Source organism: Lissotriton helveticus, chromosome 8 (assembly GCF_964261635.1).
Source record: "Lissotriton helveticus chromosome 8, aLisHel1.1, whole genome shotgun sequence".
NCBI lineage: Eukaryota > Metazoa > Chordata > Amphibia > Caudata > Salamandridae > Lissotriton > Lissotriton helveticus.
Window position 1 is genome coordinate 1,576,596,068 of NC_136069.1, and position 25,286 is coordinate 1,576,621,353.

Consider the following 25,286-nt stretch of genomic DNA (forward strand, 5'->3'; position numbering starts at 1 on the left):
GCAAAGCACCTATACGAATTGCTTGCCACAGGTGCTGCACCTGCCCCTGACTTGAAGCTAGAGATTGGGAAGGAAAGGTCATACTTATCAGGAATCACAGGAGGCAGGAGGGGCAGCAGGTGTTGTGGAAAGTGAATGTCACACTGACGAGGTCTAACAAAATTTAATACCTTTGTTATGTAGATACACAATCAGGATAGTAGCCAAAGAAGTTGGAGAACTGGCCCACAATATAACTCTAATATATCGTGTCTAATATATGTATATGTAGGGCACATTCATGTATGATGTGCATGCAGATTTAAGGCACAGATATATTTCAACAGTGGTGCACCTCCAGAAAGTGCAAGCTGGATTGGTGGATCACAGAAAAGTAACTGTTAGATCCTAAGAAGCGTTTCTGTGGGTTAGCAACCAAGCAACAAAGGTCTGACCAAGGATCACTATCCACAGCCCCAACTGCAATTTAGGGATTTTCTTTCCTACAAACATATACACACGCTCACACTCACTTGCACACACACACATACACACACATGCGCACACATGCATGCACGTACCCAATCACGCACCCACACACACATACGCACACACACACACACGCTCACACACACACACTCTCTCTTATTGGGATCAAAAAATAATGAAAAGTGTGCCAGCAAACAAGATGTTGATAAATGTAGGTACAGTATGGCACTTATAGACAAGAGTACCAGTGTCACATGAACCCTGCACCATAAGTATCAGAAAACTGCTAGGGACACAATACTGTTGTAGGTAGTAGCACCTATGTCACCACAACAAATGTTGCATCCATCACTATTGCCATCAGCTCCACCTTAGATTCCACCACATCCATAGACACTGCATCTGGTCCCACCAATTTGTCTTTGGGCGCACCATCAATGGGCAGAATTCTCATTTCTGAGACGGTCGCAGACGAACTGAAAGTCACGCGGTAAGAACAACTCCCAGCATCTGCACACTTTAGAGGTCTTAGCACAATATGAGAACTAAGACACACACTTTGAGGCAAATCAGTAAGAAGTACTTGTACCTGCTCCTAAATTAATCCATTATATGGAGAGCAGGGTAAGGGAAAATGAGGTTGTTGTGGATAGCTTGGATTCACTACAACTAGGCCGCAAAGCCTACCTAACTAATGTTGAGAACTACACTGCTGCCCCTAACAGCACTGCCAGAAGTTCATGGCAGCATTTGTGACATGACAGAAGTGCAGCGCCAAAAGGCAAAATCAGCACTACAGCACAAATTACAAGAGAGGCCTAACTTGGACAAAAGGGATGCTACTTCAACCCCAAGTCAGGGGTAGTAAGCGCTATATGAATGCAATCACAATTACTGGGCATGAATCAACATGCACACCCAGAAACAGTGCAGTCTATTAAATAGTCAGACCAGTTTTTGGGCCAAGAACTAACAATTACTAGTAGTAGACAAACAATTAGGAAAGCTTTCTATTCCACCAGAAACTACCTCACTGCATGTGTGCTTTAGTGCGCAGCACACACGCAATGTGTCTGACCTTTTTACTAGAAAGGTAGGCACCCAGTTCAAATCTTATGCTAGGCAATGAATGCTCACCACTGCATCATCTTGCATCCTTTTTCTGGACAAGGGTAGACACCACCACCAGGCCCATCTTAGTAAATATAGTACTGCGCTGTGGTTTCTTGAAAAGCAGTGCAGAACACGTTGATGCTGCTGTGCACTAAGTTAAATCTTAGTAAATCGTGGCCTTTGGGTTTGAGGTCAGCACAAATTTAAAAAAGTTACATAATTTTTCCTGCTCAGTTTTCGCCATGCTTTACCTGCAAGTGTGTATATAGGGAACAATGCCATAAAAAGGCAACATGCACTTTCAGCTGTTAATAAGATTGGAAATCCATGCTAGTCCCCTTTCAACGTCTTCATTAGGCGCTGTTTTGGGAATACATGCATCATGCGACATATGCATTTTCACTCGGAGACACAATCGCAATTTCTTTGTCATGCAGTTCTTTATTTGTGATTTCTTTTAAACTTTTCTTCATTAGCTGGTATTTTATGTCGTGTGTCCTGCTATATCATTTTATTTAGGATTAACTCATATTGCGCTCTCTTTTACTGCACATTGTTTTTGCCTATTTAGAAAAATAAAAAGTTTTAGGTCAATGAAACCCGTCCGGCCATGATGTCATTATATATGAGTCTTTCTTGTGATATTTTGATATGAGTTGCTACAGCCAATGCAACACTCGAGATATTTCCACAGGGTATAATTGTCATTGTGTTTGGATTTTAGAAACTTTTCCTATGTTTGCTTATATTTTTATATATATTAGATGTTTTATTGATTAATGATAAAAATGCAAATCTAGTTTACCTCTTAGGTTTTGAAATATATTCCATATTAAAGTGTTTTCTTTATTGGATTTCACTCCACAGTTGTTGCTGTTTCATCGCAGTGTAAATGACCAGATGCTAACAGCACTAGGTGTAAGCAGCGGCGGCCGATACAGACAACAGATAAGGTATAATTAAATAAATAAAAATACCTATTCCGTTGTCTGTCTACCTCACCCCGCTGCACCCTGCCCCACACACAGCGTTTACCTATGCCAGCCACCGCTGGGTGTAAAGATAATCAGTTTACGAGCCTCGAAGGATTGAAGTTTGAGTGGACTTTGTCGGGATTTCAACTCCTGACCTGCAAGGCACCTCAGCAGATGTCAAGACATAGCACATAACTCGCTGAGCAATCTTACAACATTTTAATATTTTTTATTCCGTTCAAATCTTATCCCGAAGGTGGATTGGAGTGCTGTGCAATAAAAGGGGCATACAGGGAAATGGTAAAATCATATTGCATTTTCAAATATTGACATTAGATATGTGATCATAGATTTATTGAACGTGGAACTCATTTATTCAGCAATACATTTATAAATCGTGATATGGTTACCCGACGTTGCCATGGTTACAAGATGTACATTTTAATCACTCTGTGCTCCTTGTTCTTCGATTCTCATGCATGGGACGAGGCTAGGAAAAAAACGTCTTTTAGGGGTGTCTACAGAATTCATTATTCCAGGCTAAACACCGCAAATACTATAAGCAAAAATGCATTTTTCAAAGAAAAATCTTAGAGACATTAAATTATAGGCACATTAACTAGCAGGAATTTATAAATACACCTACACACAACTACGTTTAGCTAATGTATTATTAATAGAAGTGTGTCCTATTATGTTCAAGAAAAATTCTGCAATGATACATGCATAAATAACAGTTTTGAGGTTGATGATGGATGTGTTTGAAACATACAAGTAAAGAAAATGTAATCATAAGCAGAGAATGTGGTAAGTTTGTCAAACTGAACCCAAGATCAATGTCTATTTATTCTTTGTACTTTGTCCATACTTACTTGTGAGTGAAGGTTGTGGGCAGTGTTGAGGTTAGACAGGCATCTCCAGTCAGTGCAGTGAAAGATCCACAAACACACAGAGGGAGGGGAGGTGCTGTTTCTTCAGTTTCTGTATCTGTCCCCTTTCTCCACTTGTTCTATCTCATCAACAGGTTTTATAGACTTCTCTGCTGATCCAGTGGGAATTTCGCGTTACACTTATAATGAGCCATAGTCTGGGGTAGCAACCATCAACCTGCCAACACCTGTGTCCTATCCCTAAACAAAGTTAATTAACTGAATGCTAAATCTTCCAATAGTTACAAAAACATAGACTAATGAGCACAATTAGTGAAGTCCTACATGATTTCATTAAAGACACCTTATATTTGATAGGTAATGTCTCACATAACAGAAACAGCAATGAAACAATCTTACTTTCAAAAATACACTTGGACAAAAGGGAAACTGATTGTTTGAAATTCTTGACCTAATTTGACCCATCAGAGACTCCTCTTGGTCGCATCCAATTCCATTACCACTACAGAAGGTGATTGGTGTAATACAAATCTGCCTTTGAACCCCCACTAAAAGGCTTAGCCCGACCTGAAGTGCTAGACCCTGTAAATGTAAATGTGTGTATACTTGTAAAGCGCACTATCACCTGAAAGGTATCTTGGCGCTGTATTCTGCTGTGGAACCCTTCCTGGCTTTCCCTGTGAGATGCCCCCTTACTGGGCACCTCCAAGGTGAGGCCAGGCATCTAGCGCTTTCGGGGCCGTTGTGGAGATTAAGCAAGCTATTGCCCAGAGTTGCAGAGTGGGACCCATGATTAGAGTAGGCACTTAGGCGAGAATTGCGATTTTCATATTAACATGACTAGAGAATCTGGATTTCATTAAAGACATGGAGGCTGACATTATGCATTATTCCTTTAATGCAGTCCAAGCAGCCGCTTACATCACAATATTAAAAGGTTCCAGAATAGGACAATAGCAAGACATGAAAGGCATGAGCCATCAACAATCTGCCTCTTTTAAATGTGGAGGAAAATAATTTGATGAAACTTGAAACATCAAAACGATCTTCTGATGAGCAGGTTGAAGGAGAAGGAAGAACGAAGGTAAAACCAAAGGCCAGGCGACACACAGTTAAGGAGCGTTACCTGAAAAGAGAAAGGAGTAAATATCTCTTGAATGTAAAAAATAGTGTCAAGCTTATCAAGTTAAAAGGAACAAGAGATGAAACAAGTACTGTTAATAAAAAGTACAGTAATAAACTGTAACAAAACAGCATTAAATCATTGTAAGACCACCAAAGGGTGGGATGGGAGGGATAATGTCAGCCTCCACGTCTTTAATGAAATCCAGATTATGAGAATCGCAATTTCATTACAAGAATGGAGGCTAAATTATACATGTTGGTAGCTTTGTAAAACAACATCAGACATTTGTTCAATAGGCTTTCAATAATGACGTGCAAGGGTGTTAGCATTTGACAAGTCAGCAGCTTTGAGAATGTTGTCCAACTTACCTCTAGCCCAGAGAGATTTACTGGCCATAGCACCCCTCTAAGGGAGTGAGCTTGAAATTTCTTTAAGTCAATACCTGCTAAACTCATAACCGTCTTAACCCATCCACCATTAGAGGTCAAGGTTATGCTTTTGTGGGGTTTAACAAAGGATATAAGTAATTGGTAAACATCCTGAGGGTGAAGAGCAAACATTATGCGATCATACTCTCTCATGCAGTCCACAACGCAAAGTTTTGGACATAAATCAAAACGTGGGTAAAAGATTGAATCATACATAGCATTGTTCTTCTATAAATCTAAAATTTGACTCCGAACATGTTAAAAGATCTATTTGTAATCTCCAGGGCTTTGACATCAGAGACCCTTCTGCATGAGATTTGGCATAGTAAAGTAGCCAACTCAATGGAAAAGTTTTTTTTTTTATTGAGGAGAGTATTAACAAGCCAGTTATTGAAAAGATCAAGGAATAGTTTGACATCCCAAAGACTTTCATATTTAGGTTTAGGAGGTCTTCTTAAACAAATGCTTTTCATCACTCTACAAACAATGACATTTTACCTACCGTTTTACCATTGACAAGGACATGACTAGCAGAAATATCCTATCTATAGCAATTGATAGTTCTATAGCTGAGGCCTTTATCAAATTGTTTAACAAGGAAGTTAACTATGTCAACAATAGGTGCTTCCAAGGAATCCAGGTTCCTTTCCAGGCACCAACGTCCCTAGATTCTCCATATGTTGTTATAGCTGTAGTGAGTGCCTGGGGCCCAAGACCCCTGGGGAGAGTTGCAGCCATCGCCGAAAGTCCTGAGATTTCATTGGATCTCCTTACACTCTCCAGGCAAGAAGGGTTAAACTCCTGTTCGGAATTAGGGGGTGAACTCCTCTGTCTACGTCTGCAAGAAGATTCTCTAGAGTAGGAATTAAGAAGGGGGGGTTGCAAGCTAGTTCTATAGTGGTGGGGAACCATACTTGGGATGGCCAAAAGGGAGTTCTGCACTGATCCGGTCTCACTATCTGAAGAACTCTCTGAATCATGGCAAAGGGAGGGAATGCGTACAGCTTGGCACCTTTCCAAGATTGTAGTAAGGTGTTGACTGCTAGAGCACCTGGGTCGGACATTGAGCCCAAGACCCTGCCGCGTCGGGAATTGAAGCCTGGTCCCGGGCCAGACCTCTGCCTCAGGGTCTGCCGCTCTAATCGGTGAGCCACACTTCTCCACTGTACCCTGTGAATAGGAATAATAAGACACCCCAAACTCGTCATCGTTGTTGGGTTTCATTAGTGAGGTGCAGCTTGTGCCTGAAGAGGACAATGAACTGGAGATGCATGTCAAGGCATATTTTACCTTCTAGTTTAGAAAGAATCTTTATTATTAGCCCTGGGAATTCTTCTTAGTCAAATATGTTTATTTGTTATTGGAATTATCTTTGCTATTATTTAGGGTTTGGTAGACTAGGTACTCCACCGTAAATGTGACAGAATACTCGGTTTGCCAAACTGAAGGTCTGCCCACTCTATTACAAGTCAGACGAGCCACCACATTTTCATTAACAGAGGCCCTTCAGGCTTCACTCTTGGAAACCATAGACTGACAGTGTTGTAAAATCGTTCCTCCTGAAGTGTCACCCAAAAACCTTTTGCCTTCCTCTTCTTCCTTTTGCCACATTTGTTTTTGTTTACTTTAGGAATCTGTGCACTTTACCACTGCTTAGCAGTGCTAAACTACCTGTGCTCTGTCCCTATAACATGGTAAGATTGTCTTTTCTCTGTTTGGCTTATTTAATTCACTTATAAGTGTTAATATGGACAAAGTTGCTGCTAATATGAAAAACGGTTGTGAGAACAAAACCCCATCATTAATAACAAATTTGCTTGTTGTGAACTCTTCATCAACCCCAAATCACAAAAATGTAGTCAGGCAAAAACTGTGACCTAGGCCCAAAGTCACTGATTAAGAGATCACAGGTGAGGTGGCACGCAGCAGGCAGAAAAATGCATAAGCAGGAAATCCCAGATCAATCCGACAGATAGGCACAGCGACAACACAATGGTCCAGGGAGATCAGCCCGAATAAAACACACATGGCTAGAGGGATATGCACACACCCAAAACATCAATAATGTCAGATGCCAAATGAGTTAGGAACATATCACCAATCAGGACACAGCACATGCAGTGATCATACGCTCCCCATGCCGAACATCTGGACAGGTAAAGTGAAGTGAAGTGAAGTGAAGGGGTTTTGTAGAGCGCGTCTGCTGCCCGAGGGCATCCACGCGCGGGTAGTGGAAAAAGACTCGAGGAGAGGAAGAAAGAAGAAGGAGGAAGCAGGAGGGGATTGGTAAGAGGGAACAGGGGGGGATTAGTTTCTGAATAAGAATGTTTTAAGTTCTGGCAATGTAAACACTGGCCACATTGTGTCCACGTAAGGTTGAGGCCCAACTGCACTTTCCATTAAACCATTTATTAATGAACCCAAAGACTGCAGCTTACATTCCTTACCATACATGGAAATCCAGAAATACTTTATTGTCTGCAATTAATTGTAGAAAAAGAGGCCGCAGACTGATTGTAAATTGAGACAGTCCTCAGATCCTGCACCTATACTGTTCTCCTGATCACTTTGTTTGATTGAACAAACTGTTCATGTTTTGTCTCTTGTTTTTTCATGGTATTACATCTTCAAACAACACTTTGGCGAACCATCATCAGAGCTAATTGGAAACTCGAACCGAACTGCAGCCCAAGGAAGGGGACCCTACCGATATAGATTCACATTTGCGCACTAAGGAATGTGAACAGACATTCCAGTTGAATGAAATGACTTTTTTTCCAAACTGTGTATAGTAAAATGATTGATATCATGCAGATACTGCCCTAACATTTCATGTTTTTTCACCTGACATAGTGCAGATACTTATTTTTCTCCATTTCACCTATGACCAAACCCTTTATATGCATTGTTATTTGTGTTTACTGAATTGTTCATATTGAATTATTTTATGCATTGAAAGATAGCGCTGAACTCATAGTATGTAAAAGTGTAAGAGTGCACCACGTACGTTTGTCCCCACGGTTGATCAAAATAAAGACTCCCCAAAAAGAATTAAGTCGTAACCTACCAAAATTATCTTGGGTTACCAGTTAAAACACATGGAAACCAAATTTTGCCAAGAATGGCACACAAAGACTAATGTGCACACACATCTCTGGCCTAAGGAGAGAACTTTTGACACTAACACAATTGAACATATTACTAACACATATAAAATCGAAATATACAGGCCAAAAGAGAGACAGTAGAGAGGCATTACTGGAGTTATGGGCCATCTTCATGGAGGCCCAGATAAATAACCCTACACTACCAGAATTTGAGCAGCTGCCTCAAGCTCAACTCAGGGAAGAATGACGTCCTCATTACGGGCACCACTCCCTCCGCATGGGATGACTCCTTGTGGACTGTAGCGCTCAGAACACCCCACTCACAGACCACAAACGAAACCTCTGCTTCATCCTGGATTCCTTGCTCTCAATGAACCTCAAAATCAATGGTGTTTCCTCATTCTGCTTCCACACGCTGCACCAGCTTCATAAGAGCTTCAAGTGGATCCCCACCGAGTTCAGGAAAACAATCACCCTTGCGCCGGTCAGTAGCAGAATTGTCCCCTGCAATGCATTTCACCCCAACATCACCCTGAAACTCCTCAAGAAATTGCAGATCATGCAGAACACCTCCGCCAGACTCTTCCTCAACATCCCCCACTGCAATCACATCACTGGCCACCTGAGAGAACTTCCTTGGCTACCTATCAACAAAAGAATTACCTTGAAGCTCCTCACTAAGCATGGGCGTAAAATCCGTTACGCTCGCGGATTTTTTGTATTTTCGGAGAATCCGCAATCCGCGAACTCTCGCGGATGTGGCGAGAATCCGCAAATCCGCGCGAAGCGGATTTTTTGTTTGTGTTCGCACTGCTCGCGGTCCGCGGCGCGGGCAGGAACAATCTCGCACTAGCGAAAGTACAAAAATTAGTAAAGGAAGTGGCCCAGTCTCCAACTTCCTGTTCCTGTCCAGCAAGCTCCTCCCATAGGGGTGGGGTGAAGGAAGTGCCCCAGTCTCCAACTTCCTGTTCCTGCCCAGCAAGCTCCTCCATTTCCTGGCCACTTTGATTTCGATCTTGACTGGGAAGGATTACTTTTTGTGGTTGCTGCTGGATATTTGGATTTGAGGCCTTTTGGAATACTTTTGGATTCGAAATTTGATTTCACAAAGAAGTAAGTTGATGTTGTTTGTTTGTGGTGATTTTTGTGTGTGTTGCTTTTTTTTCGACTTTTTTGGGGGGAAAATCTGCAAGTTCGCGAGCTGAGGATGTTTTTGCTTGTGTTCGCACTGCTCGTGTCCCGCGCAGCAACAATCTCGCACTCGCGAAATTGTAAAAATTACAATTCTGCACATGAATTGAAAACCACCAGGCTTATTTATGGGTGCATGCATGATACAACTGTTTTGTTGATTTTTTTTTTTAACATGATTCTGGCCAGGGCATGGATGGCATTGGATTGTGGTGATTTTTGTGTGTTTTAGGACTTTTTGGGGTGGTGTTGGGGGCTTGCTATGTGGGTGGGGGCCATTTTATTGTCTGGTCCCGTGTGGGTGGGGGTCTAGGGGCCCTTTGTAAGCCAGTTTGTGTGCTTTGTGCCATAGGCCTGCACCCACTGTGCTCTGATGTCATCCATTATGCCCAGGGGGGCCCAGAATCGGTCTGTTCGCGTATTTTGCGTGTTTTTCGCCACGTTCGCGCCGTGAAGCAACAATCTCGCACTCGCGAAATTGTAAAAATTGCAATTTTGCACCGGAAAACCACCAGCAGGCAGCATAAGCCTTCTGAAACTTGATGGATGGCATTGGATTGTGGTGATTTGATTTGTGTGGTGTGTTTTCACTTTTTGGAGTAGGGGTTGGGTGCTGGCGATGTTGGTGGTGGCCATTTTGAGGCATGGTCCTGGCCATGTGGATGGGGGGGTCAAGCGGCCATTTTGAAGGCAGGCAGTGAGCTTTGAGACATAGGCCTGCACCCATTGTGCCTTGCTTTCACCCATTGTGCCCAGGCGGAGTCAGGGGTACATGAAAGTACAACCCTCTCTGTGTGTGCTCTCTTGGATCAATGTTAAATTCCTGTTTCCCAAAAATTTAGCAAATCCTAATTTTGAAATTTCCATATTGTGTGGTGTGCACGTGTGTATTCATAAATGCCTACTTGCAAACTGTTTATTCAAGCGCTACATATGCAACATATATTTACTGATGTTCCTCTGTCTTCGTTTGCTTTTAGGTGCACAAAACTCCGCATCATCGTTGAGCATCAGTGCCAGGAAGAAGTGCTGCTGCGGCCTGTTGTTCCGACATCTGAAGAAGATGGCTCCAAAAAGAGGTGCCCGTAGGTCCTCTTGCAAGAAAGATGTCTCTACTAAGGAGAAGAAGAAGCAAGTGGCACCACTTACCAAGGAGACTGGTGGCTCAACCAATACATTTTTTGGGGAAAAACAACAAAAAAAACAAAGGCCCACCATGAGTGCTGCACAGGTAGCCTGTTTAGTTGTTGAATCACCAACGACCAGTGATGTGGGATCATCGCAAGAAAGTAGCAGCACGCCATCAACACAGGTTTTAACTCATCTCACAAGTACTATTCAACAACCAAAGCCGCAACAACAACTGCATGGGCTACTAGTACAAGCAGAAGTACATGCGCAAGGAGCTGTCCGAGAAGGAGCTGTCCGAGAAGGAGCTGTCCGAGAAGGAGCTGTCCGAGAAGGAGCTGTCCGAGAAGGAACTGTCCGAGAAGGAGCTGTCCGAGAAGGAGCTGTCCGAGAAGGAGAAGGCCGAGAAGGAGAAGGCCGAGAAGGAGAAGGCCGAGAAGGAGAAGGCCGAGAAGGAGAAGGCCGAGAAGGAGAGGTCCATGGAGACTTGCAAGTAGAGGTCAGTGAAGATGCCGATGTAGCGGCGCATGGAGCGGTGCAAGTGCCCACAATGGTTGTTCTTCCAGAAGTAGGGGCACAGGAGGAAATTGACTTTGGAGCCGGGGTATCATGTCAGGAAGACGAAGCCACTCCTCCTGATGATTCATTTTCTCCCAGCTCCCCAGCAAGGAAAAGATCAAGGAGGGTGTGTAGAAGTTCCTCTTCAAGCCCCGCTCCATCAGATGATGATCTGGATCTAGATTGGCAACCATCTCTGACGTCTGAGAGGGAGGCACACCATGAGCTGCGAAAGGTATCACATGTTAAAAGGAAGGGCCCCGGAAAGCTCATACTTATGGATCCGAACGTCGGACTTGATGAAGTGGTGCATTCTGATGTTGTTGAACAGGATGACAGCAATGACCTAGTCATCACACATGTCAGTCCAGCCACACCGGCCATGCAGCAGACAGACATTTATACCCTATCCCGACGTCATGCTGAGCATGACCCTGGCGACGTGCCACTGGTAGCACCACCAACGCAGTCAAGTAGTACCACAAGTTCAACAAAACCTACAGCTCCCATATTTTCTCCCCGGAGGGGGACTCCATCCAGCTCGACTCCCTCAAGTAAGGTTGCTGCAATAATTGCACAACCCAGTAGATGTCTGCAAGGCTCATCCACCACTGCTTCATCTGGCATTGGCAGCAGTATCACCTCGTGCGGCAAAACCAGAAGTTTCCAGTCCCCAGTTTGGAACTTTTTTAGTGTCCATGAAAAGTATGATAACATAGCCGTTTGTTGCATTTGTAAGACTAGCGTTAGCCGTGGTAAGACTGGTACCAACTATGGAAAGCGATCCCAAAGGGCAAGTGGCCAAAATATACCCATAGTAGGTGTTTCATCTGAAGATGATGGGGAGGTAGAAGAAGCGTCAGACATGTGTCCGGTTGCACCCAGTACCCCTGGCAGCACCACACCCTCCGTAACACATAGCAGGCACACTGAGAGTCTGGGAGACACACCAATGCGGAAAATGTCAACACTGATCAGAAGTGGGTCGAAGAAGGCATCAGCATCATCCCGTAAATTTGTCCAGCGCACCATTTCAGCCATGTTCTCCTCAGATGCGCAATTTCAACGCAACCACCCAACTGTACGCCTGTATACACTAAGCTGGCAAAAATGCTAGCGGTGGACCTTCTCCCTTTTTCGTTTGTCGAAGGTGTGGGTTTCCTTGAACTCGTGGCAACATTGGCCCCTAAATGGAAGGTTCCTAGCCGGTACTATTTTGCCAGGGTTGCTGTTCCAGCACTACACAAAGAGGTGCTTGAGTTGGTGGGGGCAGCTTTGCAGAAGAGTGCTGTTCACACTATACACCTGACAACAGACATGTGGACCAGTTGCCAAGCCCTTGATTACATGTGCATCACTGCACACTGGGTCTCTTTTTCAGGGGTTATAAAACAGATAAATGCAGGTGGTGACTTGGTCGAGATTTTTAAGGGTGCTCGTAAACATGCAACATTAGCCATGTTTGGCATGGAGAAAAGTCATACTGCAGTCAACATTTTGGCTGACTTTAACAAAAAGGTCTTGCAATGGCTGCGCCCAAGAAATTGCAAGGTTGGTTATGTTTCTACAGATAATGGCAGGAATGTAGTTAAGGCCATGGAGGACGGTTTCTATTTCAGAGTGCCGTGTTTGGCGCACTGTATCAACCTTGTTGTGCAAAATTTTTTGAAAAAAGAACTTGCAGTCGACAAAACACTGACCATCTGCAGAAGAATATGCACACATTTCAACCATTCTTTTAAGGCCCGGAAGGAGCTGAGGCGCAAGCAAAATGAACGTAGAATGCCAGTGAAAGCACTTATCCAGGAGGTGGCAACACGTTGGAACTCAACCTTCTACATGCTTGAGCGTCTGCATGAGCTGTTTCCAGTAGTCAATGAGTATTTCTACAACCTGGGTGGTGATACGGCAGAAATGATGCTAGCGGTGGAGCAATGGCAGCTAGTTAAAAGCCTGACAGACATGCTTCGTCCTTTTGAGGTCTTCACGCGTGACGTCAGCAGGGAGGACTGTTCTTTGAGCAAAGCTATCCCATTGTTGCTGAAGCTTGAGCACCAAGTCAAGGTGGTGTCTTCACAATTAAAGGACGTTGGAGAGAACGAAGCACATGAGTTGGCGCAGAGATTATTACAACGCCTAGTTAGCAATGAACGGCTTGTAAATATCAAGAATCAACAGCACTACATTTGTGCTACTATTCTGGATCCACGTTACAAAAAGCCATTGTTTGGCAAAGTAATAATTCCTTTTGAAACATCGGATGTTACAGAGTACAAAGGTTGGCTAGCTCAGTCAGCCATTCGTTTTGAAAGAGAGCGGAAGGAAACTGTAGGAGAAGACAGTACTACTAGTGAATCAGCAGGCCATCAGGCGTCCCAAAAAAGCACTTCTGCATCTGTGCCTCTGGCGAAGTGAGTGACTTTCCCTCTGAGCCGTTAACCACACCAGCAACCGTATCATCTGCACCAGGCCCAGGCGATATGTCTGAAGCGGGTTGGCTAACTCAGCTAGGGTTTCCTTGTCCTAGAAAGGACACAGAAGTGCAAAGTACAGGAATCCGGGAGGACATTCTTTCAATGGTGCAAGCCTATCTGGATGACTCAACAGAGGTCAATATTACTGAGGACCCATTGGCGTATTGGCATGGGAAAAGAAAAATATGGCGAGAGCTCACCAACCTGGCTATTAATTACTTGTCTTGCCCACTCGCAAGCGTGTCCTCAGAACGTGTTTTTAGTTCTGCTGGTGGCATTGTGACTTCCAAAAGGTCCCGCCTCTTGCCCGCAAATGTGGAGCGGCTCACCTTGATAAAGATGAACCAGCACTTCATACCACCAGATTACAGAGTACGAGAATCCACGCAGGAAGAAGAGGACACCGACCTACCTGAGGAAAGTTCTCCTCAGTTACCAGAAGTAACCCCGACTGATGATTTAGCAGAGTATGAGGACGAGTTCTGCTTCCCTGACAGCGAGTTCTGAAAATGAGGCAATCATTCATTAATTGTAATTAGTCCTCCATATTCACTTTTATTCCTGTGTGTCTGTCTTTCTTTAGCAAGTGCTTCATCACATTCCCAACAAAACTGTAATCAACCAATAAAACAACAAGCCCATCAACAGAACTGTCTTGATTTTGATGCCGCAGCATTCCTCAGGTTCACAACAGTTAGTTGACAAGAACTCAGTCCTGGTCGTCTATCCTGAGTCCTCCTCCTCCAGACTCACCCTATCCATTACCCATAATGCTGATGCCTGGATTCTGCACAATGAAGAAACTTACGTTGACGAGTCCCCCACTGTGAATTCCAGGTGGAGCCAGCCCTCAAACACAAATTACAGGTAAGATAAGCGTTTGGATGGGAGGTAGTATAATGGAGTATTCGGAGAGGCGAGAGAGTGACAGTGGTACTAGCAGTAAAGTCCTAGGGCTCTTGAATTAACAAACTCTGTGACAGGCATTTACTTAGGAAAACATTTGGCCTATTGCACGTGAACGTGTAGGCGTTATTATTGCTCGCTTGCCTGTCTCAGGGGTGCTGTCTCTGGAGCTTCTAGGTTTTTGGGTTGTGTGAGCACCGCTGCCACATTTCTAATGTTGATTGCTTTTGTTTTGCAGAAAATCCACGCCGGGAAACTCCAGTTGGGGCCCTGCTGCAGAACGCCTTAGGACACTGTGAATTCCAGGTGGAGCCAGCCCTCAAACACAAATTACAGGTAAGATAAGCGTTTGGATGGGAGGTAGTATAATGGAGTATTCGGAGAGGCGAGAGAGTGACAGTGGTACTAGCAGTAAAGTCCTAGGGCTCTTGAATTAACAAACTCTGTGACAGGCATTTACTTAGGAAAACATTTGGCCTATTGCACGTGAACGTGTAGGCATTATTATTGCTCGCTTGCCTGTCTCAGGGGTGCTGTCTCTGGGGCTTCTAGGTTTTTGGGTTGTGTGAGCACCGCTGCCACATTTCTAATGTTGATTGCTTTTGTTTTGCAGAAAATCCACGCCGGGAAACTCCAGTTGGGGCCCTGCTGCAGAACGCCTTAGGACACTGTGAATTCCAGGTGGAGCCAGCCCTCAAACACAAATTACAGGTAAGATAAGCGTTTGGATGGGAGGTAGTATAATGGAGTATTCGGAGAGGCGAGAGAGTGACAGTGGTACTAGCAGTAAAGTCCTAGGGCTCTTGAATTAACAAACTCTGTGACAGGCATTTACTTAGGAAAACATTTGGCCTATTGCACGTGAACGTGTAGGCGTTATTATTGCTCACTTGCCTGTCTCAGGGGTGCTGTCTCTGGGGCTTCTAGGTTTTTGGGTTGTGTGAGCACCGCTGCCACATTTCTAATGTTGATTGCTTTTGTTTTGCAGAAAATCCACGCCGGGAAACTCCAGTTGGGGCCCTGCTGCAGAACGCCTTAGTACACTGTGAATTCCAGGTGGAGCCAGCCCTCAAAGACAAATTACAGGTAAGATAAGCGTTTGGATGGGAGGTAGTATAATGGAGTATTCGGAGAGGCGAGAGAGTGACAGTGGTACTAGCAGTAAAGTCCTAGGGCTCTTGAATTAACAAACTCTGTGACAGGCATTTACTTAGGAAAATATTTGGCCTATTGCACGTGAACCAACACGATGACAGTGTTCAGTTAAATGAACTTACTGCAAAACCACCACCCACCAAGCTCAAAAGTAGTAAAAAAACAGGTATGCTCAGATAAAGTTTGAAAAAGTATATTTATATCCCTAACAAAATAATCTCCCGCAAGACCCTCCCTAACCCCAACAAATAAATAGTCCTTCAAAAGTCCCCAAAAAACCGAACTCCCAATTCCCACCCCCCAAAAGTCTCTAAAAAAGGGGCAAGGGACACTCTAGGGATGCAAGCTGTTAAGTTTGGCCTCCAGGGCATCATGCCTTAGGGCCAGGGCATCATACTTCTCCTGGAGGATGGCTTGATCTAGGCGGAGGCCCTCCACCACATTCTGATATTTGCTCCATTTCTGGACCTCCGCCTCTAGGTCGGACACTCTGCGGAGTGCACGGCGCAAGCGAGCCTTAACAGTACTGCGAGGTGCAGCTTTTGCTGCTCGGCGGTGGCGTCTTCCAGCACGGCTCCGGTTCGCTGGAGCACTGCGCTTACCGGCAGAACGTGGGGTCACGGAGGAGGATGCAGATGTTGATGCACTGGACTGTGTGTCGTCCCCCTCCAATTCCACCAGCCGCCGATATTGGGCAACAGTTGCTTCCAGCCTCCGTTGCCGGGCCAGTACAGCCAGCATACTCCTCGTCGGTTTTGAGGTTTTAGTATTGCCAACTATATGAAGAAAGAAAGACATAATATGTAACCAATGCTCTTTAAGAATATGATTAACACAAAATAATTCAGCAGGAAGTTGTGTCACAGTACAACTAGCAACTAGCCAGCGCAGTACAAAACTATTCAGGCCAGTATCATGGGCGTCCGCAGGGAGGGGCAAGGGGGGGCGCTTGAATCACCATTTCCCTTCCCACAACTCACTTGTATCCTTGGTTTGATGCTCTTTCATATGAAAGAGATCTGGCAGAAGCCCAGGCGATATGTCTGTTTCCCTCTCTCTCTCTCTCTCTGTCTCCCTCTTTATGTCTCCCTGTGTCTCCCTCTACCTCGCTGTCTCTCTCTCTCTGTCTCCCTCCCTCACCCTCCCTCTGGCTCCCTCCCTCTCTCTCTCTCCTTCTGTCTTCCTCTCTCTCTGTCTCTGCCTCTATCTGTCTGTCGGTCCCAGCCTGCTGTAATTACCATATTGTAATTTGTCACTGGGCCACCACTGGATACACATCATATCCTATCTAAGAGTCAGATAGTACCATGATCCAGCTTACCTGTACTCGCCACCGCCACTGTCTCCTTCCTCACAGTCTGTACTTCTTGCTCTTGGTCCGACTCTTCTAGCGCCGCCTCCTCCCCAGATTGATCCTCGGACTCCGAGTCAATGATGACCACCACATCCGAGCTGGCCCCGCCACCAGATGTTCCACCTACAAAGTAGATTTAAGAATGTTAGATTACACCACTCCACTAGTATTTGGTCTATGAATGAAAAAATGTGAAAACAACAGAAAAATTAATTGACTGTCTACTCTAGTCTAAAGTAAAAATGTCCCTCCTTCCAGGGAAAGCTGTTGTCTTGCTTCATTTTTTTGTCACAATTGTTGAATGCTTGCTTAATTTTAACACACACTATTTTTCTCTGAACAGACAGAAACTGGACTTCTAAGGACAAGAGCAACATCAACTTCTAACCAGGTGAAAGCTCGGCTCGACCACAAGAAATGTGTTCCAATCCATTACTCATCAACTCAGCACCAAGCACTTTTCCATTTCCAACTAACTTTATTTTAATATATGTGTTTACTTAAACTTTTAATAAAGCTTTTAAACTTGAATAGACTCTGTGGTTTTTAGTCCTCCAGACTAGAGTGACTGAGCGAACAGTTTTGCAATTTTTGCAAGGAGGAGTCCGTGCCGCTGACACTACCAGGTTTATTTATACAGTGTGCCAAACACACCACTCTGAAATATTATTACTCTGGTCTTTGGTGTCCATAGTTCGGTTTGTGGAGAATTGTCCCTGCAACAGTAGGATTATTGATTTTGCTCCTATCTAAACACTATTTCGAAACAATTAAATTAGGAATGCTTGGACAACAATAGGTCCTCTATATTTAAATGAAAACTTTCTGGGGCCAGCAAAGGAGCACTCGCCGCCCTGGCCTGCATCCTCCTCCTTTGGAGCCACTGCATCCGATTTTTCGGTCCGCTTGCCCCTGGGCGGACCTGACGTACAACATGAAAGAATTAACAGAAAACATTGATGATTGCTGCTTGCCGATGTCCTTGTCAACCAAATCAAACATTTAGAAAGAACAAGAACCTACTATTTCATCCAAAAAGAGGGCTACAAAGGAAGGACTGCACCTGAGCCTCTACTCTAGGGGCAGATTTACAAGCCCCTTGCAGCTCTTTTGCTCCATTCTTGCGTCAATTTTGTGACGCAGCGCCACAACAAGAGAGGCGCCATGGTGTGGCGTATATTAACAACGTGACTCATATGGGAGATGCATCCCATTCTAAAGCCCTGCGCCATTAGGGAGCATTCCAGCGCAAGGGAGGGCGTTCCTGCGCAGGAACGCATGCTAAAAGTGGCTATGGGGAATATATAAAATTTCAATCAGTCATTTAGGACAATGATGCATCACTGAAACCCTGCGCCTGCATGAAGCAGACTTACGGCTTGACGCAGCATTGCTGGAGCTGCGCCATCGTTGCAACGCAACTCCATCAATGAGCCGCCTTTACGGCACCGATGCGTAACGCTTCGGTGACGTTTTGGGACCATGGTGTGCCGCATTGTAAATACGGCGCACCATGGGTGGTGCTGGCGTGCCGCACACTTTGCAGGGATGCGCAGGTAATTGCTAATCTGACACTTAGGGGCATACTTACGAGTTCTGAGCTGGACACCTCCAGATGTGCACCAGAACAAATGCGTAACGTAAAACTAACCTTGCGTCACGGCAGATGCGCCGCTATTACAATGCGGCAAACCCTGGCGCAAGGGTAGGCAGATGCGTGACGCATCTCGTGACGAAAGAGGGGCGCATCTCTAGAGTCGCGTCGCGGGCGCGATGCAACTATAGCAGTGCTCAGGGCTGCCCAATACTCAACATACCGCATCAGTCCTTACGCCTGCTTCAAGCAAGCAGGCATAAAGAATTGACATAGCAGCGTCGCGGAAGTGTCTGCGTTAAATCTTGTAGATTTCACGCAGGCACTTTTGCGAGGCACACATCTGCCTGACCGTCACCCCCCCGCCCCCCCCCTTGTGGCGCAGGCCCAGGCCTTCACGTGGCGCATCTCCTTAGATGGATCACGTTGTACATGACTCGCAGGGATGCGCCACGTTTACGTCGCTGTGCGTCAGGTAAGGCAGTGTAAACGTGGAACAAGGGGCTTGTAAATCTGCCCCTTTGTGTCTAGCATTACGCAGTTCTGTAAAATACACTCATACATTACTCAGCCCAATTAAATGAACACAAAATAGAAAACAAATAAGCAGTGGCACCGGCACAGAGAAGGAGAACAGTGCACCTGAAATGCACAAAAGATTTTGAAATATTAATTTACCTCTCTTATCAATGTAATCACCAGCAGCATTATTGCTCTTTGTAAAAAAATTAAAGCAAACATTTGCAATATAACACAGTCACACAGAGCAGGAGAAAAAACAGAGTAGTGAGTGATGAAAAAATTGCTACTACTACTCACCAAGCCCGGGGACCTCCACTCCCAGCACGTCTAGCAGGTCACGCTCTCGGTCCAGGATATCGGTCCAGCGGTGGGTGACTTGATTGTAGGTGCGCTGGACCCCCGTGATCTTAAAAAGGGCCCGGCACACCTGCCCCCACCGCTTCCGTCGCTCCTGGCTGTTGGTGTAACCAACAGCGATCCTGCCGCCTGCCGCGATGGTCCTGGGGAGACGGCGCTGCACATAAAAAACAAGTGCGCCCACCTCCTCAGGGCTGAAGATCTCCCGGGGCACCACCATTTCCGCCCTCAAGCGACCACACGGGAGCCGGGCACGGGCTGCAGTGCCCGTCTTGGGCAGCTTGACAGCTGTCTTGACCATGTTCTGGGCAGGTGTTAGCAGTAAAGAAGAGACAAAATGAAAAAGAATAAGAGTAGGGAAGAAGGAAATAAAAGTTTAAAAAAGTAGTTGAAAAGTAAACAAAAGTAGCCTAAAACACAAAAATATAGATCTAGAAAAATAGAGGGATAGAAAATAAGTAAAATAGATCAAAAAAATATTAAAACAAGCAAAGGATGGCAGAGATATACAGAGGATAGAAACACCATACCCAGACACATAGGAATGAATGAAAAACAAGATGGCGGCCCGATCACGTGCGCGTAAGTTCGCACGCGATTTCTCTCGCGAACTCGTGCGAACTTGCATTCGCAAGGCGCGCATTGCGCGAGATTACACATAGCGGGCGGAAACGGAAATACGTCACGCAAACAAAATGGCGGCGCCCATACTCAACCTTGGGGTAACTCGCACGAGTTCGCGGCTTCCACGGGCGAGTTCGCACTACGCCGCGCCTCGCGAATAGGGCGAAATTACCGAAAAACGAGTTTTGCAAAAGCAAAACCAACGAGCAGGTGCAAAAGTTCGAGCTCATCATTTGTAACCATTTACCTGTAGTGCTTCCTGAAGGGGCCCTCCAGAATCCGGTTGCCTACTTGCAACTATTGTGTGACCCTGCTCTGACAGTCACAGAATAGTTACAAGTATGCTATTGAATCCTGTTAAAAAAAAATTACATTGCATTTGCAACAAAAAGGAAAGGGAGCAGACAAGCAGGTGCCAGCCTTCATTAATGTCAGTTGGGGCAGGGCAGGTGTTGTTGTTTGCAAAACTTAAAGCACTTAGCAGGTGTGCACTCACTGGTCAATCAGAGGGTGTTGTGATGACACCGAGGGTGGCATGGGTGTGCCAGCCAGAGGGTGGCATGGGTGAACCAGAGTGCCAGTGTTGACAGAGGATGGCAGTGCTTTGCTTTGCCCCAATAATGTACACTGGTGAACCAGAGGGTGCTGTGATGACACAGAGGGTGACATGGGTGAGCCAGAGGGTGGCATGGGTGACCAAAGAGAGTGCCAGTGGTGACAGAGGGTGGCAGTGATGAAGAAAGCCTTGCAAACAGGCTGGGCACGTAGAAACAACAAGTTCGCAAAACTGGCGACCCGACAAGTAAGTTCGCAATTTGCGAAATTGTACAAAACCCTCGCGAACTTGCAGAAACCCGTGCGAACACACACACACCCAAAAAATACGCAAATCCGCGAGAATTCGCGGATTTTGCGGATTTTCGCAATCCGCAAATACGCAAATACGCAAATTTGCAGATTGCGAATCCGCAAAATCCGCCCATGCTTACTCCTCACACATGCCTACAAAGCCTTCCACAACACCGGAGCTGCGTACCTCAACCACTGCCTCTCCTTTTACACTACCAGGATCTCCGCTCTGCCAAAATGGCTCTGGCCACCATTCCATCGATCCGGAAGACCATGGCTGGAGAAAGATCATTCTCCTACCTCACTGCAAAGGCCTGGAACTTCCTGCCTCTGTACCTTACGCAATCACCATCTCTGCCGCAGTTCAGGAAGGACCTCAAAACTTGGCACCACACTTAGTAACTTGAGACCCTTATGAGTGAGTAGTTATGCGTATAAGACCCTGCTTGATTGATTTTTGTTTTTTAACAGTTGATGTTGAGGGGGAGGGGTAGAAGATGAGTATGCCACAGCCCAGCAATCAAATCCTTAGGTACATGGTTCAAAGCGTGTAAGAATGTGACTCTAGAGAGACACAAATTTGTTGTATTGGTACAATTGCTAGAAGAGTTGGCATCTAGCAATGTAGGTGCATTGAGCATCTTAACAGTCTCATGTGAATACACATTGTTTGAAGAAGAGATGATAAGAGACCAATTAGTATATTTGGGGCGATCTTCTTTAAGAACAAATGCAGCCCGACATGGAGTTCTTGTGTAGGGTCGTTGAGCTCGAGGCAAGTAAAGGTAATGAGTCGTCTGAGGGAGGGTTGAAAGGAAACATGACTACCTCATGTCAGAAATACCTTTGACACCGAGGGGGGTTAGAAGGGAAGGGCAACACCTAGGTGTACTGTTGTGGAGTTCTCACTAATCCATTGGACCTGCATGTTTGTTGGACAACATAAACTTTGGGTGTGGTGCCTAGACTGGTTTTGGGCACCCCCGCAGGATATGTTGGCCTAGAGACCAGCTAGCTCACAATGCCGCAATTAGCCCCCATATCCCCACTAGGGAGCAAATAGTTTCTGGCAACCACTGAACATGACAAACCTGACCCCTTAGAGATCAGAACCTTTTGTTCAGTCACTTCGTTCAGTGAAATATAAAGAACACACAGTGGGATGTTTTTCAATATATTTATTGAACCAATGTTGTTCTTGTATAGAATACATTTGCTGCGATAGTCTGTAGACCAAAGCAGATAAAGATGATTACGAACACACAGAGTCTCAATAGTAGATACAGTTATGCCATGGTGCTAAAACAGTGTATATATTCAGGCATATAAACAAGGAAGTATTCTGGTGTGTATCTAGACTGTATGTGGATGTGAAGCCATGAATCCCCCAAGGAACCTTCCAACCCCATTACCTGGCAGGAGATAATGTAAGAGCCTGTCTTCTTGGTCACAAACCAGACACCCTCTAATGGACATGTCAGACTGCTGAGTGGTGAAATCTCAACATGTAGGGATCCTCGGTGTTGGCTGAAGTGCCTCTTCTGCCAATCTTTCGGGATGCACATTATTTATAACTGAAAGCAGCCTCGTTATGTACATGCAGATTAGCAGTGTCATAGATATATAGATAGCTCAGTCGCCCCGTGGATGAGGATAGAACGACATTTGTACCTAGTGCATAAAGAGGTTTCGTACATGATATTCAAGGCATCATGATAAAGTTGTGCAAAGCTAGATGTGTAACAATTTAGTTTCAGGGAAGCTAATCCAACATTGTCATACACGCAAATATGTGCAAAAGATCACAGCTGAAATGCTATTGTGAAACAATGTAAGAATAAGCTGTCTTGCTGCATGGGCCTAACCCAGGAAAATAACGGTACGGAAACTTACACTGTAATCCTTGTGTTTCAGAGGTAAAAGAAGACTTCCATTGGGCATGAATGCTAACTGTGGTGTGATCATGCACATTTCGAATATGCAAAGGGGCCCCTCCACACTGATGGATTTATGCTGGTATTACAGTGAATTTGCATATACTCAGCTTGTCCCTGGATAGCCCGGTCTCTTTTACCTGATCACCATAAACACCACAACCCTGATCATTCCTGGAGAAGACCTCTAGGCAGGGCTTGAGTCTGGGGTACTTGCAGGTACACAGCATCCCCCCACTCTTTTCACAGGGTGGACGCCGTCCCCCCTGCCAAGAAGTTGGGTCCCACAGAAATATGCTGAACTTGTCCTGGTGTCACTTTCAGACACCGGGACACGATCAGCAGCACCTGCACGTTGCCTGCTTTCCATTTCCAGCAGCAACGTGCAAGCAGCGAGGGAGCCTTTTTTCACTTCCAGCTGGGCCAAAGTTAAGGGGCCATCCGCCTCCTTTTGTTTGTATATGCTGACTGGGGGCCGCCTGGAACCTTGCATTTAAATGTAAATGCCACAGAAGGAAACATAAGTACACTGCGTGCCTTCCCTTCACAGGAACTTAACCCGTTCCACGTTGGCCGACGGGAGCACTACCTGGCTGGTGCTGCAAATGACCATTGGCCGTCGCAGCCCCGCCCGTTTCTTCTAATGTTCTGCACTGGCACGGAACGTTTGAAGGAGCTAACGAGTTAAAGGAAGCCTGCTTTTGCCTTTGTTCTGTCCCTGTATATAAATGCAGACACTGTAAGACTGTCCGATGGGTTAGTCTGTCCCAGTCTTTGCACAAATAATATAAGTAGCACTATTTTATTTCTTTTATAGCGCTACATCGTGACATCATGAGGTCATTTGAATATTTGCATATTGTCTTACTTGGTCAGTCCCCCCACTTCTTTTTATAGGACTAGAAACCTGCCTCTAGGGATTATACCAACACTGGTTAAGGAAGATCACAACCCTGCTGCACCAAGGGGGCTGCAGACGGGCTCAGTGCAAAGATATTCCAGAAAATACACACTGTTCAATGATGCACAAGTGTCGACGGCAGGGTTGATACCCTCCTTCACCCTGCAGATAAAAGCCAATGCCTGCTGGTTACAGATAACCAAGTGGAAAATGCTTAAAATGATGAACAACACTGAGCTAGGCTTCATGGCAATGCATCATCAATATGTATTGAATTTTATGACTGCAATGGAGGGAGGGGTGTGTGCCATGATCGGTGTGGTCCAGGGAATGGCGCAGACAAAAGGACATTGACACTTGCCATCCAAGCACTGCACTACTTACAGAGGGACATGCATGAGGAGGGAGGCCCCAGAGCAGGAGTGGTTTTCGAATTGTTTCTCCTGGTTTCCCTGGTGGATCTCCAATTTGTGTAAATCGATGTTGCTAGTTTTCATTGTGTTCTTATTTTTTTGCCAGTCCATACAATTAGGAATTATCTGCTGCAAAAAAAGCATTTCTCAAAATGGGCTAAATTTAAATAACTAGTAAGATACTAATTGTGGTTTGGAGGAATGAGGCGGGAACATGGAGGCCAGCTAGCTAGAAGGTCGCGGGTCGCTTTCCCTGCGGCCTTATTATGAGATTGTCATTGCTATGAAGTGCCGACGTCCAAGAGTGTGCCCCTAAAGAGACCCCTAAATACCTCTTTTCCTCAGGGGATTACATTCTGTCTTTTCTGTGCCTCGTATCTCTGTTGTGATCATGCCCGCTTGCTCCGGGAGGTTGGCGTGGTGGCTTGGTGGTCTGAGATCCAGATCCGGAGGCTCGGAGGAGGAGGATTTTTGTTTCCTGCTTTCCGCTGCTTTCCGTTGGTCTCCCGCTGAGGTGGTGGCTGGTTCCCCCTCATTTTTTGGGCTGTGGCTCTGGGGGTTCCCAGAGATGGAGAGGAGTGGCTGAACTGTTGCTGCTCCGGATCTGTGTGGCCAGCGGGAGGAATCTGCGGTCGGGAGAGGAGTGAGAAGTGAGGTGTGGAGGGTGTTGTGACACTGGATTTGGGTGCTGTTTTTCTGTTCTACTACTGCTGCCTATTGCTTTACTGCTTTGATCTGCTCTGCTAAACTATGGTGGGAGCCAGAGGAAAAGAGGGGGTAATTGTTACTAGCTAATTTTTTTTCACTGCTTTCTTTGTTTCCTGCCCTGAATGCCCCTGAAAGTTCGGCGATTTACACTTTCCGCTTTTTAGGGTGGCAGGGCCTCTTTCTGAGCACCGACGCACTTGGCTTCAATGCAACTGGCAAACTAGTCCCTGCTTATCCCCCATATTGAGCCAAAGTTGGAGGGGGGCTCTTATCATCCACAGTTGGATCTTGATGTATCTAGAGGTATTCAAGGAACAGAATATTCAGTCCAGTACCATGTTATACACCCGGAAGCACTAACCAATGTAACTGAGGTAAAGGGGACGAGGAATGAAAGTGCCCTATGCCCTATGGAGCTAGTGGTACAGCCATCTGGCCAGCCTGAAAAATAGAGGGGGCCAGTCTAGAGAGGGTGGTCTGGCCAAATTAAATAAATCAGAGGTGACCCTTGG

At 45.5% G+C, this 25,286-nt stretch overlaps 1 protein-coding gene across 1 annotated transcript in view; it reads right to left on the bottom strand.

Annotated features, from left to right (window-relative positions):
* LOC144773944 (olfactory receptor 6N1-like) overlaps positions 1-25,286 on the bottom strand; it is a 34,212-nt gene that overhangs the window by 2,514 nt on the left and 6,412 nt on the right. The window contains exon 2 of the mRNA XM_078658999.1: positions 6,062-6,076. Within this exon, the coding sequence (XP_078515125.1) occupies positions 6,062-6,076 (15 nt within the window). The remainder of the gene's footprint in view (positions 1-6,061; positions 6,077-25,286) is intronic.